This window comes from Vidua chalybeata, chromosome 4, assembly GCF_026979565.1.
Source record: "Vidua chalybeata isolate OUT-0048 chromosome 4, bVidCha1 merged haplotype, whole genome shotgun sequence".
Lineage (NCBI taxonomy): Eukaryota > Metazoa > Chordata > Aves > Passeriformes > Viduidae > Vidua > Vidua chalybeata.
Window position 1 is genome coordinate 66,662,271 of NC_071533.1, and position 19,877 is coordinate 66,682,147.

At 44.9% G+C, this 19,877-nt stretch overlaps 1 protein-coding gene across 3 annotated transcripts in view; it reads right to left on the reverse strand.

Annotated features, from left to right (window-relative positions):
* Positions 1-3,458: 3,458 nt before the first annotated feature.
* The window catches only part of FGFRL1 (fibroblast growth factor receptor like 1), a 164,790-nt gene continuing 148,371 nt past the window's right edge, over positions 3,459-19,877 (reverse strand). For 2 of the 3 annotated variants that reach the window (XM_053941050.1, XM_053941049.1), the window contains exons 4-7: positions 15,697-15,777; positions 10,829-11,113; positions 8,131-8,484; positions 3,459-5,298 (exon numbers count right to left, since the gene is read on the reverse strand). In XM_053941050.1, coding sequence (XP_053797025.1) covers positions 4,889-5,298; positions 8,131-8,484; positions 10,829-11,113; positions 15,697-15,777 — 1,130 coding nt within the window. In that variant the 3' untranslated portion in view covers positions 3,459-4,888. The remainder of the gene's footprint in view (positions 5,299-8,130; positions 8,485-10,828; positions 11,114-15,696; positions 15,778-19,877) is intronic. The other variant, XR_008430577.1, reaches the window with a different exon arrangement.

A 19,877-nucleotide genomic window follows, 5' to 3' on the forward strand; every position in this document is an offset into this window, starting at 1 on the left:
GTGCAATTTCTGCACAGAGATTTTTGGGTCAGAGGCCCAGGTCAGGTCAAGATAAAGTTTGGATGAGGGCCAGCTTTTCTGAACTTAAGATGTCACAGCTTGGACATTTACTGCCTCTGGAGTGAGTAGTGAGACACCCACAGGTTTGCCTCAAAAGAGGTGGAGGTGCTGAGCTTGACCTTGAAATCCCTGGTCCACTCCAGGTACTCCAAAATTTCGTCTTGCTAATTAAAACTTGGCTTCTAGTGCATTTATAGCATTTGGCTCTAGAGGTGAACAGATTAAAAACTGCCCTTTTTCACTAAAATCGAGAAACCTTTCCCAAATAATTAAAAACATAATGCCTCTGCTTGATTCACAGAACCCACACAAAATATCAGACCAAGCTGTGGCACACAGGTAACTTTACAATATTGTCTGTTTGCCCTGCCAGCACACACTCCTGATGTGTGCTAACAAACACACACCCACACAGAGCCACACTTCCTTTCAGAACACAAAACTCTAAAAGATATTGACACAATTCCAGGCTTTTATTCCTTTTTTCCTGCAACTTTTATTACAAAGTCACAGACACACTGTGCCATTCTGTCTCCTTTGATGTGTTCAGTTATTGTATTTGTCACCAAATGAAAACCACAGAACACTTTTTATTTTCAATGTCTGATAAGTTTTCAGTTTGAAAGGGGCCGACCACAGAAAGATTGTCCATACAAAGTTAAAAAATGCCACGCACAAACTGGTAGGTAAAGCCATGTTTGATCTGTAATGCAAATAAAATTAACAAAGATAGTGAGTTTTAAGGCTAAAATTCCTTTGATCTTTGAAGCTCCATGAATTTAAAAGTACGACTGCCTTCTGTATCACAGCCTGGCATGCACATCTATGTGCCTATATGCATATGTATACAAATACATAAAATGAAAAATCCTCTGTGTTCAACATAGGGTCAGTTACCACAAACAAGACAATGCTTTTCTTTGAACACCCTCTATTTAGGAATGAAGATGCATCCAAATCTTTTCCCACTGAATAAAAACATACTCATATGCAAGTGTGACCTGCTTGAATTTATTTAAACCATGGAAGAGTTTGCAATATATGCAAGGCTCAATCAAGCCCTAAGATTCAATGGCATGCAGTAGGGCTTGGGACAGAGTGACTCGGAAAAGGTCTTAGAGGTACCTTATGAAGGAAGAATAATTCCTCAAAAATGTGAAATCCACCCAGGCACAGCAAGCCAGTGCAAGGCCCAGACAAAAACACAGCCCCTCCTAAACAAGGCATGTGATGGTACATCCCTGGGGGGAAATCTCACACCATTTCTGGTGGTCAAGATGGAGCAGATAGCCAAGGCAGGATGAAATCCCTATGCTTTCTGCAAATCAAGACCTTTATAGCATCTCTCATGGTGCATCCAAAACCAGAGCTGCCTTCTCAGTGCCACAGCCGAGAGCTATAGCTGCCCTGTGCTGATGCATCGTCCACGTGGGGTAGTTTATTGCAACATTTGCCTTTGGAGAGCTCTGTCAGCAGCACTAGAGATTTATCTTTGAAGGGCAGGAAGAAGCCACTCCTTCCACTTGAGCCATCTGACAAAATGTAAAGTTTTTGCCTGCATGATACAGCACTATGGAGCTGGGTCACAAAGGGCAGAAGGCACTGGTGGAGAGTGCTACACACAGCCTGGAATTCTGTGCTGTATGGGAAATGCAGGAGTGCTTCTCTTAACCCACCAACCCTCTCTCTGAGGCTCAGAGACAGAGCTGCCACTTGAATTGGTGCCATTAGAAAATCTCTCAGGGTTTGCTTGGGGCTGAATCCCACAAACCCAGTGCTCACCTCCACTGAAGCTGGTGTCAGTGCTGCTCACACACCACGAGTCAGAAGTGTCTCCTTGCTATAACACTGGCCCAGAGAGCGGAGAAGGACCACGGGCTCCCAGGGGAATCCTGCCCTTTGCCATGCCCTTAATGCTGCTGGAATGTGCAGGAGTTTGGGACATACTACGGTGTAGCAAGTAGCTTCCCACAGGCACAAGATATGAGATGCAGACTTTAGTATCTCTCATGGAAACATACACTTACTGTCTCCTTGAAATAAAGGCAATGCCTTTAGTGTATAGAGGCTTTTAAATTTATTTTTTAAAATGAAATGACTCCGTATACTTCAGCCATTAAGAACTCCTGCCTAAACCATGCCTGATATCCATGCCTTATATCAGTGCTCACACTTAAGCTCCTCTCAGCTCTCCCTGAAGTTGAGAGGATGCATATAAAGATATCCTTAATCTGATTTTCAGGGATTTAATAAATTTGTGTTGAACCCTCCTGCTGAAAAATACTAGTTATCAATGGGTTGCTTTATTACAACCTCTACAGGAGTACCATCATGAAGGATGGTCTTCCTCTAGGGGTTATTACATGGAAACCTACTCCTAAAGCAAGAAAGGGACTTTTTGGAGCAGAATGTATTGGTGGAGAAAGCAGGAGCTGACGTGTTTCACTGAATCGGGGCCCCATCTTGCAGCACCACGGCTGAGCAAACAGGGAACTATTTGGTTTGCTGGTGATTCAAACAAACCACCAGAAAAAATCACTGCGGGTCAAAACAGAACAAATACCTCCACAAATGTTCAGAGAAAAGCAAAGCCTAAAGCACAGCTTTGTTTCAAATTAAATAAAGTGTTTCACTTTTAAATGGAGCAGCTGGTTTGGTGACAATCTCTTTCATGGAACAGGCTTGAGAAGGAAGTAATTCCAAACTTAAAAATTAGCATGTTTCAAATTTTCTTCTTTTTTTTTTTTTTCTTAACCATCAAACTCTAAATGAAAAGAAGAGAAACAGTTGCATCATTGCTGAACCTGCCTTCTCCAAAGAAAATGTTGGCCCCTGCAGAGCTGGGTGCCTCTCTGTGGTGTGCAGCAGAAGGAAGGTTCAAGCCCCCCTGAAGGGGAGCAGCTCCTGTGTTCTCTTCTCACTGTGCCCAGCTCACCCTCCACTGGCTCCCAAAGCAGCTGCAGTTACAAATTAAGTGTTTCACCTACATTTCATGATTTCCCCTTCTAAGCACCCTGAGACCAAAGTTCCTTTTATAGCCTCACAAATTTTTATGCTTTGATTTACAAAATTTTCTTTAAAAAAACCCAAACCAACAAACCACTGGGCTTAAAACACTAATGAATCATCCTCCCCACACCCCAAGAAATGAATAGTGAAACAGCTTTCCCTGTGAGAGAAGAACTCTGCTGCTGAAGGTGGCTGGGGTCCATCAGAAGTGATCTGGCCACTGCAGACCCTCACAGTCAGAATTCAGACAGTGGAAAAGGTCAGTTTCTGATGGACAGGATGGCACCAACAGCACCTGAGGTGACAGGAGATGACACCTGGCTAGTGTGAAAAGGCATAAAGACAGGTGGCCTCCAGGTTAGGAGAAGCACAGTTGGTCACAAGCTACATCAAGTGTGTTCTGAGCATGGCATCTACAGAACCTGAAAAAGAATCTTTATTTTCTTTGATCAAAAATACATATAGAAATGCCTGTTTTGAGGAAAATATCATACACTTTTTTCTTGTTTAACAAAATAAATTAAATATACATGACTTCTGTTTAAACTCTATATAGAATTACAAAGGTTTTATATTTTGAAATTGGATTCATTCCCAGTCCATATAGGTATTTAATATGGTCCTTATTTATTTTCTCTTCTTTGCGTTTTTACTGTTGCTTGAACTGCAGTGTTTTATCACTTACGAAGTGATATCTGAGGGGAGGGGACAACCACACACAACCTAGGTGGATATTTCTCAAATGCAATTTTTTCTTACAAGATTATTTCACTCTCTTTGCTTCTTACTATTTTTTCTAATGCTTTCACGTATTTTGCATTGATGCAGAAAATCCAGTAGCTTGTCACTCTAAGCCATCAGAGAAGGACAGTGTGTTTTGCTTTCTTCACAATCAGCAGTTCAATTATTATTATTATTATTATTATTTCTTAAATATAAATATAAAGGTGTTCTGTACAATGTTCCTCTTTCCTTCTTTCCTTTTTCCTGGCAGTGGCACTGAGTCCTAGGACCAGGGGAGCGGAGCTGATCTGCAGAACATCCCATGGGAAACAAGATGCCTTCACCTTGCAGAAACTGAACCAACCAGCTTGGTTAGCTGATTGTGTTGGCCATGACTGAGAAGCACGTGGCATTTCACCTTGTGAACAGAAATTGGTTTTTTCAGACCCTCTTGTGTTATTTTCTTAACCTGGAAGAAATGAATGGGTTATGTCTCCTGGTGCTTTGGCACTAAACCTCAAGCACGTTAGAGCTTGAGTCACTCAGAGCAGGAGAGGTCTGGGGGTTTCCACCAAACAAGTGATGCCCAGCAGGCATCCAGGCCCAGCCAGAAAAGTCCCACACACACCTCTTGCTCTACCTGTTCCCTTCAGTAACACAAGGAAGAAGGTGGTGGTTCACATCCCTGTGTCCCATCTCACTTGTTGCCACTTTGATTAAAATATCCAGGAGGGCTCTGCTGCTGGAGACAGACAGCTGCCTCTCTGCTGTGCATTGGAGTTCCTTCATTATTCCTCGGCTACATCCTGATTGCAATAATTAAAAAAAAAATCTCTTTTCTCTCTGTGTCTTTCTCTATTATATATATATTTATATAGATAGATATAGATATATACACATATATATATACACACATACACACACGCATATACAATTATATATATATGTATATATATATATATATATTTAAAATTACATATATAACCTTTTCTGTCTGCTTTGCCTGTTGCTGGCAGTGCTGAGCTGACTTGGAGCAGTCTCTGCTGAGGTACCACGAGGAAAAGCCCAAACGAGCCACTGTACACGGGGCCAGCCCTTAGCACTGGTACTGAATGTGCTGGTGCTGGTGGACTTTGCCTTCCACGTGCGAGTGGGTGTGGGTGTGGATGTCCGTGTAAATCTTTGGGTACATTTTGGAGGCCATGGCAGGGGCCAGGGCGGGCCCCTGGGACAGTAAATGCTGCTGCTGAGCCACGTATTCCTCGTAGTTTATGGAGGAGATGCAGTCTTTGTCGGGGACCTGGGAGACGCAGATCCGGTCCCGGGGCTGCGGGCGGTGCACGGGGGCAGCGGCCGGGGGGGAGCAGGGCTTCTTCTTGGACTGGCACAGCCACAGCAGGATGGTCCCGAAGATGAAGACGGCTCCGGCCGGGATGCCGATGATCACGGGCCAGGGCAGGCTGCTGGCCGAGGAAGGGGGCACAGGTGCGCTGGGAGGCTTGGGATCTGGGCATGGTGGCAGGGGAGAGACAGAAAGAGTTAATTAAATGCAGGCAAAGTGGATTCAAAACAGATGTCACACTTGGGCTGGCTGTTGTACAGACTGTCTGGCAACTCTGCCAGACCAAGAAACAAGGGAGAAATCAAGCCAGCACATGATGTTTGGTAACTGCTTTGCTTTTCAGTGCTCCTGGAAGGACAAGCAACTCATTTTCTCTGGTTTAGGGCTCAGGAGGGGAGTCTTTAGGGAATTTTATAACTCCCTTATCCAAGCTTTAATGGATGCACACTAGAGCCAGCCTGAGAGAGTTTCCTAACGCTCTCACTCTGTGACAGAATGGGCTTTGCTGCCAACTGAAGGACACAGCACAGGACATGTCAGTAAAACCTCATTGTCACCAGCCCAGGAGGCACAATCAGGTTGCCACAGAGCCACAGCACGCTGCCCACCCACCTCTGCCAGGTGTAGCTCTGCCTGCTAGGGCTTCAGACACTCTCTGGAAATCCAGTCTAGCAATCCTGGAGCTACCCAGCAGTGCTCCACCACAGCAGGGAAAATGAATGTGGGGTTTTGGAGGTGTTGACTTTCTTATGTGGCTGGGAGGAAGGGTGAAGGATGGGATAAATGTAGGGGAGCTACTGGCCCTTCCTTGGTTCCCAAGCCATGGAGAACTGAAAGTTCTTTCAGCACTGAAGTGTGTCCCCAGCTTCCTACCCCAAATGGGCTCTACCTCCACCGGTCTCTTTGGAGCTGTTGCTGGCCTTTCAAGGGCATTAAATTCAGCTACTGGAGGAGATAAGATGCTTTAGACATCATCTTTCACAACTACCTCCTCCTTTTTCTCTCTGCAGTTGGCAGTCAGTGGCTATCCCTGGATAGCCACTCCAGTTTTTCAGCCTGATCTCCTGATTTATAGACCCAAAAGGAGTCCTGGGGTAGGATTCTAGCTGTGAAAATCCTTGTCTAGATAGCTACCAGCTGGAATATCCAATGCCTTGAAACATACTCAGGCACAGAATTCAGCTTGCAGGGAGACACCCAGAAAACTTCCAAAACCACAGGCTATCTTAATCATTCAATATGTCATAGTCAAACATCTATCACTTAACTTTCAAGCTAAACTTCTTTAAGACACTAATGTCTTTTTTTTCTCCTTGACAAATACTCCTATGGGTAATTTGAAATGTTAAATATATACCATGTGGTCTCTTTGAAGTAGGAGGACCTATACTTTGACCTCAATAGATGAAATTTTGATTCACCAACTCTGGAAATTACAGGATAATTTAGGCTGAAAGGCAAGTCTGGTCCAGCCTCCTGTTAAAAACATGACATGAGAGAGCTGACCCATCAGCTGACCATGAAAACAGAAGTCTTCATGCTGGTTGGCAGAAATCCTATGCTGGGCTGAAAAGAAAGTGTTTTGATATTCATCCATGTTCCTCAGAGCTGTCAATTTAATCTGGTAGATTTACAAGCAAAATGGTCTTTTTTTAACTCATGGCTTTACAACCACATCTTTGCATCTTAGGGCAAGCTGGGTTCTCCTTTTCCATCACTGCCAATATCAACAGCCCTGCAGGCTCTGGTTCTGGCATGAGGCCTCACTGCAGTCCCATTTAAATCCATGGAAAGTCTCCCCCTGATTTCAGTGGGAGCGGGATCAGGCTCTCATAGCTCAGAAACTCCCAGAGGCTTTGAGTTATATCCCACCCATGCTGCTTTTTCCTTGGTATTTACAGGCCTTTCAGTTAAGAGTGTAGTCCTAAATCCAAAATGTTTATCAGGGTAGAACTGCATGGTCAGCAGACAAAGGAGCAAATGACCAGGCAAGGATGGAGTGTCTCAAACACAAATGATGCAGTCTCTGCTGGATGTGACCACCAGCTCTGAGGTCTGGGGAGGGAAGGCAGCAGCTGTGTACAGGGGCCTCAGGGGACCATTGGATAAAAATTTAACTAATCAATCATTCTGGTTTTCACACTCATTCATTTCATTTCTTTGTGACCCGGACAGTTTTTATTCTTCCCTCATTTTATGGGCCTGTATTATTGTTTTCTTTTACCAGTAAAAGCAATATAAATAAAGGCAAGAGAAAGGAGGAATTTTAGGGAATGAGGTTGCAAACTGTGCTGTTATTCAGTTCCTCTCTCCCATCCTGCAGCTTATCACTGGAGTGATTTAGTGTCTGCAACTGTAGTATCTTTTCCCAGCTTTCTCCTCTTTCATACAGGAGTAGATAATTCAATTTATGTCACCTGGATGACTGAGAGGGGCCTCAACAATGTCTATAAGTATCTGCAGGGAGGTGTCAGAGCATGGACCAGGCTCTGCTCCATGATGCTGAGCAATAGAAGACAAAGAAAGGGCAAAAACTGACGCCCATGAAGTTTACCTGAACATGAGGAAGAACTCCTTTACTGTGCAGTGACTGAGCACTGAGCAGATTCCCCAGACAGGGTGTGGAGTCTCCCTCACTGCAGATATTCCAGAACCATCCTCACACAATCCTGTGCCACATGCTCTGAATTGACTCTGCTTGAGCAGGGAAGTTGGATCAGATGACCAACTGTGGTCCCTTCCAACCCGACCCATTCTGTGATTCTGTGGTTATTCCCCACACAGAGAGAAAAGGAAATATCATCAACAGGATTTCAGCAGGGACTGATTTAAATCAGGGCTGATTCAGTACCCCATTCATTCTTATCAGAACTGGGCTAGCCTAAATCAGCACAGCATCACAGAGGGCCAGGGAGCCAAGGGGCAACACCAGTTGAATTAATAAATACCATGACACAGATGACTGATAACAGAGGGGGGAAAACGTCACAACTCACCTGGCAGGACTGTGAGAAAAGCACTCCGGAAGCTGTAGCCCATGGTGTTTGCCCCGAGGCAAATGTACATCCCTGCATCCTCCTCCTTGGCTCGAGTAATCATCAGTTTGTTCAGGTAGGAACCATCTGGGCGGGACCAGACCTCCCCCGTGGGCAGCACAACGAACTTCTGCCCCCCGACATCGATGGTGGAGTTGTACTTGCTCTCTGTGCCGTACTCCACCCTCTTCAGCCACTGGATGACGGGTTTGACGTCGCTGCGCACTTTGCACTGGAAGGATGTGGTCCCACCATAGTCCACCGTGGTGTTGACGGGGTGTGTCCCTGTCAGGATGGGCTTGGACCTCGTCCTCTCTGCACAGAAACACAGGGAGCTCCATGGGCAAAGGTGTTTGCCAACCTCAGTAGCTTGCAGTTGCAGAAACATAGGGAAAAGGTGTAGGAGGGATGCAAAATCATCGGCTAGTCCAACTCCCTGCCCCAAGGCAAGCTGAGATTTCTGCAAACTTCTCCTGATACACATTTCGCCAGCCTCCTGCCAAAGCCTCCAATGGTAGATGCTCTCCAGTCTCTCCAAACAACTCCTCCATTGTCTGAGGCTTTAACAAGTCTGTTCTCATGCTCAACCTGAATCTTCCTGTTTATAACAAGGAAGTTGTTTTCTACCTGCATCAGACCTGGAGAAAAGGATGGTTTTCCTCTGAGCCTTTATATTTTGAAAGAGGTTCACAAGACCATCCTTTATAGCATGATCATAAGTCTAAGGTTGTGTCAACACCACATATAGTGAAAGGAAAAATGTATGCCTCATTCTGAGGAATGTTTGGATCTTTTTTAGTGTTAGGATCAGATAAATCAGTCACAGTTTCCAGGCAAGGAGGTACTGCAAACCTCTATCCTAGGCACAGGAGAAATTATGGTATCACAGTGGGTGGTAACTGCTGGCAATCATCAACTCCTTTTGATGGCAAACACTGTTGGATTGAGCCTGTAACAAAACAGCTCCCACCAGCACTGGCTTTGGAGTGAAAGGAAGGAACAATGGACCCTCTTTCAAAAACTCGGGATACTTTCAATATTGAGGGCTCTAAAGATGTGCTTAGGAAACAAAAATACCACAGTAGTCTCTGTAGGCTTTGCCTTTGGACTGTGAGCAGCAATCACAGACGAGGAGACTGAGATTCAGATAAGCAGGACTTAGGAGTGGAGGCTCAGGGCGGGGGAAAATGAGGAAATTGAATAAAACCTGTAATGCTCCACAGAATGATGTTAAAAATAGAAAGATGTCTGAAAACTGCTTAATGCCCTTATCTCCTCGACTCTGGTTCCAGCTTTGGTTACTGTTTTCACTCCTAGCCAGCAAAAGCTAATGAAAACAAAGGTTACATACATCTTTAAGTTGATAAAAACCAAGATAAACAGGGACACAGAAAGGGGTTTGTTCCTGGTGCTGTCTGGTTTTGATGAAGTGAAAATGCCACAGCTGCCATTAGGATGGGGCTTGATTCATTTCCCTGCCTCTGCTCCTGGTTTTAGTGTAAACACATGTTTTTACTGTCTCCACACAGCTGCATCTTTATCAATCCCAGATGTCCAGCAGGTTTGTGCCTTCAGAGCCCAACAGAGCTTCCCACATGTGCTTTTAATTCCTGTAATTCTAGGGAAAGGACTTATCAGAGAACAGATCTTTACCTTTAAGAACAATCTTTCACACTGGGATAAACTTTCTCATGCTAAAATGTATGCACAGACAAACAACATGCTTTCCAAGTGGCTGGAAATAGCTCTCCATGCCCCTGCTCCTCATTAATGAAGGCTATTCAATCTTCCCTCCACTCAGCTCATCTTCTCTTTCTTGAGTTGGCTACTCTGTAATCATTTCCATGACAACTTATGATGATGTCATAGGCAAAGCACAATGATTTAAGAATAAGAGCTCTCCTCTGGTAAACTTAGGAAGGATTTGAGTATAATTATCCTCAGCAATAATAGGGGAAACAGAAGATTAGAGAGCAAGACTCAGAACAGCTAGATAGTAAGAGCAATTTACCTTGCCACAATGAAGGGTAATCCCCCACAGCTCATCTTCTGAGGATTGAATCTTTAAAGCTATGTAAGCATCTAAAGATACAGACAGGATCCTAGTGGATGTTTTTAAGGTTTGGTTTGGTTTTTTTGGTAATTCATTTCTACCTGCCTGGACCTTCAGATGGCCAAACGCTTTTTACAATCTGGCCCTAAAGCCTTGTCTGGCTAGTCACTCTAATCATAATATTTCTTGTTTTTCAAGTTTCCCTTGGGAAACTTCTCGATTAAATTTCAAATTGACTGGTTTCACCCATTCTGACATACTAATCTGGGCTATCCTAGATATTTCACCCCCTCCCCCATGGTACTTGAAAGGACTTTCTCTGTTAGTTCTCCGTCTGTCCTTGAATTGATTGGTGCCTGTGGAGATGATTATTTCCCAAGTACCTGTCCCCATTGCAGCTCCTAAATTGTCTTCTTGCTACTCTGTCTTGCCCAGGTTTCAGGTTCATTCTAGAGTTTCAGCAGTGTTTTTTCTAATGTTTTTAGCACTTCCCCATTTCCATGTCCAGTCATCAACACTGCACCCTTGCCACCCCACACTGTCTTGACTGAGCCAGCCCCCTTCTCAAAGGCCCCTCTCTGCTCTCCCTCCCAGAGCTGCACTTACGGATCACTTCCACTTTGTACGTTGCGTTGATTTCTCCAACTTTGTTAAACACCCGGCAGGTGTACTTCCCACTGTCCTCTGGCTTCAGGTTCTTCAGGTTCAACGTCCACTTCTTCTTCTTGTTCTCCCCAATCTCCTGGGGAGTGAGGGGTTTGTTGTCCTTCAGCCACGTGATGTCAGGCCTGGGGTTGCCGCTGGCCACGCACTTGAGGCGGATGGAGCTGCCGACGGGACGGGCAATCACTCTCCGTCTCATCTTGGCAGGCTGAGTGAACCTGGGCCGGGCTGTAAAAGGCATCAGAATGGACTGTGGTGAGCACGGGACATGAGCAGAGAAGGAAACTTTTTAAGGTTTTGGCCAGATTTGCTTGAGAGGCAGCCCCATACATACCAGTGTATGCTCTCCTTCATATCAGCTCAAACTGTTTTCCTTAGAAGGGATTCACCACCCAGCCCAATGCATTTGAATGTCAATTGGACTGCTCTGGACACTGCATTAACCTTCTGCATAGCACAGTCCCAGCATTTCTGTGTCTGTAAGGCAATTGCACCAGACCATCTCACAAAATAATACTAAAATCATGCTATTGCAGCTGAAGGCAAAATGCGGCCCCATAATCACACTGTAATTGTTACCATATTCCACAAACTCCTTGGCCAAGACCAAAGGGAAAAAACTCAGATTCCTGTCACGCTGACCATTTTCTCAATTTTTTGCTTGTCACATGAAGCTTAATTTCCTGAAGATATTTTGCCTCTTAGTTCTCAGTGGATTTTTAGGGACTTAAGAAGATTCAGCATCTTTTACATACATAGGACAGTCTTAGAAGTGTGACAGACTTTTGTACATTGGTCTGAACTTAAATGTATGCAATTCATTCAGCTCTAATTTACAAAACACTCATGTTGAATGGTCCAAAGAAGTGAACAAAGAAATGGGAAGACCCAATAAAACTTTATGAGCTTGTTATTAGAGGATACCCTATGCCAGTCTATCCCAAAACTCAGGAATCTGAAGCAATAGCTGCTGGTGGATAGAAGTGTGGGTCATGTTGTCTTAGCAAAGAAATCACCAGTATTTCTATGAGTGCAGAGACAAGAAACTTAAGAGAAATGCAAGGCCCTCACCTGGCAAAATCTGAAAGAATTTAAAAGAAACAACAAATTTCTCACAGTTACTTTAACTATGCCAGTCCAGGGGCACTTCTAACTAAGCCCATCACAGAATTGTTAAAGTCGGAAAAGACCTCTAAGATTATTGTGTTCAACCATTAATCCAACACTGCCAGCTCCACCACTAAACCATGTCCCTAAGCAGCACATCTCCATGCTTTTTAAGCACTCCTAGGGATTCCCTGGCTAGCTACAGGATGGCCTAGTGGAACTTCCTACTTCACAGCCAGCCCTGCTGCCCAGGGCTGAGGGCCAGAAGCTCTGGGATGTGCATTATAGTGGAGCTTTCCTGAATGGTAGCCATTTGAGGTTTGTGAGCATACCCCTTAGCCCTCACCCCCCTGCAGCCTTGGCCAATATCCCTCCCTCTGGAAGAAGACACCCTTCGGCATACCCCTCTCTGCAGAGTTCTTTTCTGTAGGGGGAACCATCTGTCTCCACAGCCTTCCCTTGCCCCCCTTGGCTGTGATTTTGGGTCCCAGCCATTTCATGTTATTTCAAACTCCTGCTCAGAAATGCTTTGCTCTCCATGCAGAGGCTTTCATGTGTAATCCAATGAACCGGAGTAACTCCGGCACTGGAAGTCTTTGCCGTGACAGCTGAGCAGCAAGTGTGACATACTAACCCCCTCCACAGGTCGTGGTGCCTGAATTGCTGGGGTCTTTGGGGTCTGCTGCAGGAGGCCCCCTCACAGCAGACACAATCCCCCTCCTTGACAATGAGCCCTGTCAGAGCTGCACACTGTGGGCAACGACATCCCAAATTTTCATCTGAGCCGAGGGAGACATGCTGATAAGGGCTGTCACTGTGGAAATTGAGAAAATGTCTGCCAGGCTCATGGAGAGGTCAGGAATCAGCCATGCAGTGGGTCTGAACAGTTACTCTGTAATATGGCAGTAATTTACTCTGAGACCAGGAACTCCAGGTCTAAGTAGAGGGGAGATCCTCATGGACAGGATTCCTGAGCTGGGACTAACATACCAAAGAGCAAGTTGGAGCCAGAACAGTCACACTTCCCCAGCAGATTGAAAAGTCAAGTTAATGACTGAACTCTCAGAAGGACTTGCTGGCATCCCTGCTCAGTAAGGGCATTTTAAGACAGAAACTCTTTCCACCCAAAAAAAAGACAGGTCTTTAACATTTCTGGTTTTCCTCCCACTGTGACTCCCATGAGTCTGTCTGGAGTTCTGTATTCACTCCTCGCACATGGTTGCCCAAATACATACTAAACTACAGGTAAAGCTACACTTCTTTGGATCTTTCAGCCTTTCTTTCTTTCTCTTTCTGTTTAAAAAAGGTTAAGTGATTATGTGGTCTCAAAAGCTACTCCAGGCTGTGTGCAATATGCTGAAACCAGATCCCATTTACACAGTCCTGAATGTTTCCTTGACAAAAGCCTGAATTGGACAAGTTTAGAAAAGCCAGTTAACAAAAAAAAGCAGAAAGAGAAAGACACACACATTAGAGAGAAAAAGAGACCCAGCAAGCACAAAGGAGAAAGAGGAGAAGCAGCACTGTGAGAGACAGGCAGAAAAGATCTCTTTTGAGTTGATGCTAAATGTCTGTCCCCAAATCTGCTCCATTTACAGAAGTTTTGCTTGTTGGAGTGCCAGCAAAGGCAATTACAAAGTGCCTCTGTGTTATTCACATGCTTTTTCTCCTCCACATCACTTGGCATTCGCTTCATAAACATGAACCACACATTTGTACAGTATAAATTATGTCCCACTCATGAGCAAGGGAAAACACAAGTGGATGGGACAAAGAGACAGTGTCATGTACGGGTTCCTGGCTGAAATGCTGTTTACCATGAAGATTTATTCAAAGCTAATGAAAGTTAAATGCAATGGAAGCCTGTCAGCACAAAGACCTGTGAAGGAATCCAGTGGTGTCCTCTCCCTGTGGGACATCTTCTGAGGCAGGGATCAGTCCCTGAGGCTCCTGTCAGACATTGCTCCCACAAAGTGAAGTGATTATCTGAAAAATGTTGTCTGCTGTGATGTACCACCATTACTCCCACAGTGACAGTCACTACCACTTCCAGCTTTCATGATAATTATAAAAAATGTGTCACAATAGCTCTCCTCAGAGATACTGCTCTATGATGGTAGGTGGAAAATAAAGTGTAGCTTTTTTTTCACCATGCTTCTCCTCTCACACTTTTCCAAGGGCCCAGAACTGTGACAACACAAACTGCTTCTTCAACCATCATCCTCCAGAGACCTGCAGACACTGACCCTCCCTGCACACCAGCTCACACCAGCAATTTACTGTGACCAGTGCTGGATGGAAAGGGCTGGATTGAAAGGTGGGTGCATGGCTGGCCCCAGGCATTTCTCTTCTTGGGAGAGGAAAGGAGACAGGAGGGATGAAAAGAAGAAAAAGCAGAGGTTCAAGAACACTGCAGCACAATGGACTGGGCCAGGGCAGCACAGAGTAAGGCAAAACCTGATACGAGATTGTCAATGCCTAATAATTTTATTAGATGTAGGGCCTACATCTTTTCTTCATAATATTATTGTTGTATTGTTGTATTGATCCATCATCCAGCAGCTCTACCAGGAGCACAATGATAATCAAAAGTAGAGAGATGCCAGCTTTGTACTAGCTGCTCAACCCCTCCTGAAGTACTCCTGACCTGTAGTTTATCTAAGACACCTTTTCTCCAGCTCTGAAATGTTGTCATCCCTCTCCAGAATGAGTGGAGGTTGCCTTTCTCTCCCCAAACAAGTTCAGTCTGAAATAAATATGTAATTCAAGTGTAGCCTGGACTACACCACAGCACACTACATCCCTGTTTACCAGCTGCTGAAGAAAACTGGCCTCAGCTTAAGTGGTGGGGACCCACACAGCAAAAGCTTGTCAGGTTCCACCCCTACCACTACTGTGAGGTTCTCCCTGGCCACAAATGTGGTATAAAGCCATCACTGTATTATAAAATTAAAGAGAGGGATGTGCTGCACGAGTAAAATGAAATGCTGTGCTTCATCCACTGAGCTCATAAACTCACATTACACTCCTGTCAGTAATGGCCAAAAGCTGTTTGGCATCAGCCTGACAACTTATTGTCCTTCAAGGAGTGCTTGGACCAAACTGGGCCTGCAAGTTTTGCAGTGATTCAGAGCCTGTTCCGAGTGAGATTTTAGCAGTTCCCCAAAGCTCTGCAACAGCTACAAAATCGTATCCTGAACAGTCCATGGCTTGGAGAAGCTCAGGCAGGTGTCTGAAAGAGAGGGTGATCTTAAAAAATACTCATCTTGGCTTAGTGCTAATTCTCCTGAAGTGAAGTCAGACCTCCCATTTGCCCTCAGTGGGAGCAATGTTATGTTGGCACTGAAGACTTTTGGAAATATTGCTGTAAAAGTCAATATGGTTTTTATAGGGAGTCTATGAAAGCTGTAAGAGCTGCACATGCAAAAGAGAAGTCGCTGCCCAGAAAAACAAATACAAGGCAGAACCATGCTGGGGTAAATGGCAGGGGGCCCTAGGGCCGACCACAGGCTGCATTTTGCAGGACCCTTGGATGGGATCCATTCACACCAACACATTCAGCTGACACTCTGTTTATTATTTGACCATATCTAGGGAGAACTCACTCCAGTTGCTCTGCCTTTCCTCTCCTTCAGCAGCTGAGAAACGGGAACAGCACTGAACCAAGGGCCGAGGAAAACCACAAAACACACACTGCTCCTTACCCCACTGCTTCCCAGAATGATCTTCATATTCTCCATTGGAGCCTTCAGGCACCTGGCTGTCCTTTCCTGAGCTGGCATCATCTGTGCAGGAAAGCAAAGGGAAGATGTTAAGAAGGTCTCGGGCAGTACAGCAGGACGACAACAGGAGTTTGCATTTCCTGCTGGAGACACCATGCAGCTGAAGCAAACTCAACATACAGTAAGGCATCCACATCCTGGCACCTACAGGCTGGCCAGTTTAATGAACAATTTCATTTTCTGCTTTATGGGCTTTTCGTCAGGCTACCAAATCAATGGGAGTTTAATCGATGTTGCCATTAATAGCTGACAAAAGCCTCTCTGTTTATGTTTATAGGTTGCTGTTCCCTAGGAGGAGCTGATCTGTGGTACCATCTATGCAAATAATGGCATGAATAAAAATTAAAGATAATTAAACCTAGGAAAGATTAAAAAATTAAACCTAGCGAAGACTTATGTGATCAGTCATAGAGAGCATAAGCAGTATGACTGTGGCCACTAATTCACCCTTCAGCTTCCATACAAAATCAGAAAAGCAAGCAGGTCTGGAGTCAAATGAGCTCTCAAGGGATACTGCATGCAAATTTATGGCTGGCAAAAACAATATTGATTTGAAAAGCTGCTTGTATTTCTTTTTAATTAAGACCACCCATCCACCTGTGTCAACACACCACTTTGTCCCTCATCACTCTTGGTGTCTATATCACCAACACACAACAGCACCAGAATCTCAGCTCTGCCCTGGAGAAATAGAAATCCCTACAAGGTGAAATTCCCATCTCTCCAGCAGCCTCCACCTCAAATTGTCACAGTGATATGGCCACCTGTGATGTTTCCAAGAGGGCCAAGGGGGCAGGAGAGTACCCTGAGCCTCCTTTTACAACCTGGGTGATATTGGTGGCCTCACACAAATGCAGCACCCAGATGTGAAATTTTCCTCCTCCAGCTTGACCTCCACTGCATGAGTGCTCAGCTCTGAGTAGCCTCTTATATAGCAAGGGCTCACACCAGGAGGGATGTCCACCTGAGGTACTCTGGGCACCCTCACATGATGGTGCAGTAAAATACATTCTCTTCTAAGACGACATCTGTGCTTTAAAAGGTGGCACAGCCCCAGAGCGCAGCTGGATTTGAAGTAACAATCTCAACCAAGAGCTCCTTAGCTCCTACCTAAAGTGCACTGAAGTGGGTGGAATTTGATTTTCAGAGACAGGCCAGGTGAAGGCTGGGAAAAAGTTTGCCTCAATGAGGAACAAAATGGTGTAAGATCCCAAAGAAATGAAGAGAAGTGGAAATATCTAATTTAAGGAAGGAATCCCTCCAAATGCCCAACTCCTGAAACTCATAAGAAAAGGGCTCATAAGAAAAGCAAAAGACAGGACAATTATTTCTGTAATCTCTGCAACAGAGAGAAAGAACTGATCTCAACTTATATATAAGCATGCTCCCTCCAAAAGGTAAAAATAGTAAAAATTCTTTTTACAGTTGTTTTTTTACAAGTTGAGTTGTGCTTAAGACAGTATTTAGTGTGTAAATTTGTATGCAGTCTTTGAGAGAGAAGAATGTGTCCTTAACCTATCCTCACCCCAGGTTCTGCTACTTTGGAAAATCATCCCATCTCTTCAGCACAGGGCATTACATGCCAACAGATGCTCTGCTCTCATTAGCCCTGTCCCTTAAGCAGAGAGGCTGCAGTGCTACATGAGTTTGTCCCCCCTTGACCCTGAGAGATTTTTCTCTTCTACTTCAGCATAGTTTCTCCTGGAAATGTACATGTACTGCTATGTACAGTTTACAGGGGAAAAGAAAACTGTGGGCAGCAGTGCCCTGCTCAAACCTCAGCAGCTCCTCCAGCTAACTGCCCCATCCCACCTCCTGCCACCCTCTGTCCGTGGTTGGACACCTTGAGCCTTTCCTGGGTGCCCCAGCCACCTCCCAGCCCAACCCATGGGCAGCAGGGTGAAACAGGGCCCACTCAGGAAACACCAGTCTCACACAGAGCCTGAGTGCCAGTGCACCACCCAGGCTCTGCCTGCATCCTGTGTTACAGAGGAGGCCAGTGCCTCCTGAGCTGCACTTTGCAAGTTTATTTATACAACCTTGGCAAACCAAATGCAGGGAATACAAAAATACACATTATACATGATGGCTTGCATATGATGTTGTCTCCTTTCAGTCAAAATATCAAATTAACTATCTCCTGGCTCTTGTACAGTTTTACCCATAAATATCCACAGTGTCACAAATGAATTCTTGGATGCTGTTTAACAAGACGACATAGTAAATCCCTCAGCACATTTAGAAAAATGTATTGTAATGGAGAGGAAAAACTGTGGTCAGAGATGGGGGGCTCCTGTCCATTGTTAACTGCTGAATATCATAAAAGTGGTTATGAGATTTAAGTGGCAATGTTCTGCCAATTATACCTTAATCCTGCTGAGTTTGATGTACAAAGAACAGGGTATCTCCCTGCCCACTGCCTCATGTTACAGAAAGTCAGCCCTGTGCCCTCCTCCTGCGACACACAACCACTGACTGTGGACTCCACACCTCTTGACTTGCTGCCAAGCTTTTGATGTAAGGAAAACTGCTCTGAATCCATTTGATCCTTTGAAGATGCATCCTCAGTTGTTATCCCGACAAATCACAAACCTGTGGAGTCACCTACCAAACCCAGAAAAAAACAGTTTTGGGGAAAGAGGTCAGGATAACTTATACCACCACGCTGAGCCGATGGAAGAGACGATTTGGTGGAGGAGTAAGTGGTGTCTCTGGAGGAATAGATGATTTGGTGGAGGACTGAAGTAATCAGCCACAATTCAGTATGACTGAAATCAATAACTGCATGCATTTAGACACATTGGTTTAGATACGCTGGAACTTGCTTCACATGTGTTGGGAATGTGGTAACATTAACAACAATAGCAGAAGTCTTGAGGTGGGGAAATGCCATAAACATGGAAACTCTTGTAGAGCAAAACTGCTCCTTCCCATCCCCAGAGCTGCTCATGGGGTGAAGGATGTTACAGCAGACCCTTCCAGCTGCAATGTGAACTGGGCTCCTACCTCCCTCGTATCTGAACAAACTCACACTCGACAGCTGTACCAAAGAGAGCTGATTCATGACAGCCAGAAAGTGGATGGAGCTTATTTGGGGAAGATTCCGTGAAGCCCCTGAGTCTCCAGTTGAACTTCAAAAGTATGAGTGAGGCAGTAGAGTAGCCAGAGATATGAAGTGCTAATCTGTGATGTGAGTGACACAGGGTCAGGTATCTCTTCTGCTGCATTCAGAGGGGGATTTCAATCTCCCCTCTTGCACCTTGGGTGAGTGTCTTAAGCTCTGACCTGTGGTTGCAAAGAACAAAAAAGAGCTGCTTTCTCACTTTGGGAGAGAAGTAACTTAGGAACACCCTGAGGATGGAAGGCCCCTGTCTAATTCAGACATCATCAATAAATATTTGACTTCCACCTGCCTCACCAAAGTCAGTAGTGTGGCTGCATGGAGTTTGTTTCTCCCTGCTTTGAAGAACTTTCTTATTTTTTTCAATTTTAATATCAAGTTGTGTCCAAGGGTAGACAAACACTTCTGTAGTGTTTTACAGGGCTCTGTGATGCTGAAAGCAAAGCTAAACTTCCTGAAAGTTCAGAGGCATCTGGTTTAGCCCCAACCTGCAGTCTGAAGCCTGGTTAATAGTGTAAGATCTGAAGACCTGCTGTTTGCATTTCACTCCAACTGTCACAAACACAACTGGCCTGGCAGTATTCTTCTTAGAAAGAGAGAGGACCTGGAGAAGAAGCCACATTCAGATATACAGGAGCAGCATACAAAATGGTGAGTTAGTAGCAGAGATCGTGAGTCTTAGCTATATTCAAGAAATGACCTAATAAGCCGATTGCTTATTCATGCTCTTGTCAGCTCCCCACCGAGGTGGGCAGCTCGGGGTGATAAGTACATACAGAAAAATCAGCCTGCAGTCAAAGGGCAGCAGGGACCAGCTATGCAGCACTGCCAAATTTGCTGCCAGCAGATTACCATGAGAGGCAGTGCTAAGAAGGATGAACTGCTGAAGTATCCTACAAGCTCCCTTTTCTGTGACCTCTATTGGAAGGTCATCCTGCACTGGACTTCTTGGACAGTATCACACGCTAAGGATAGCAGCCAG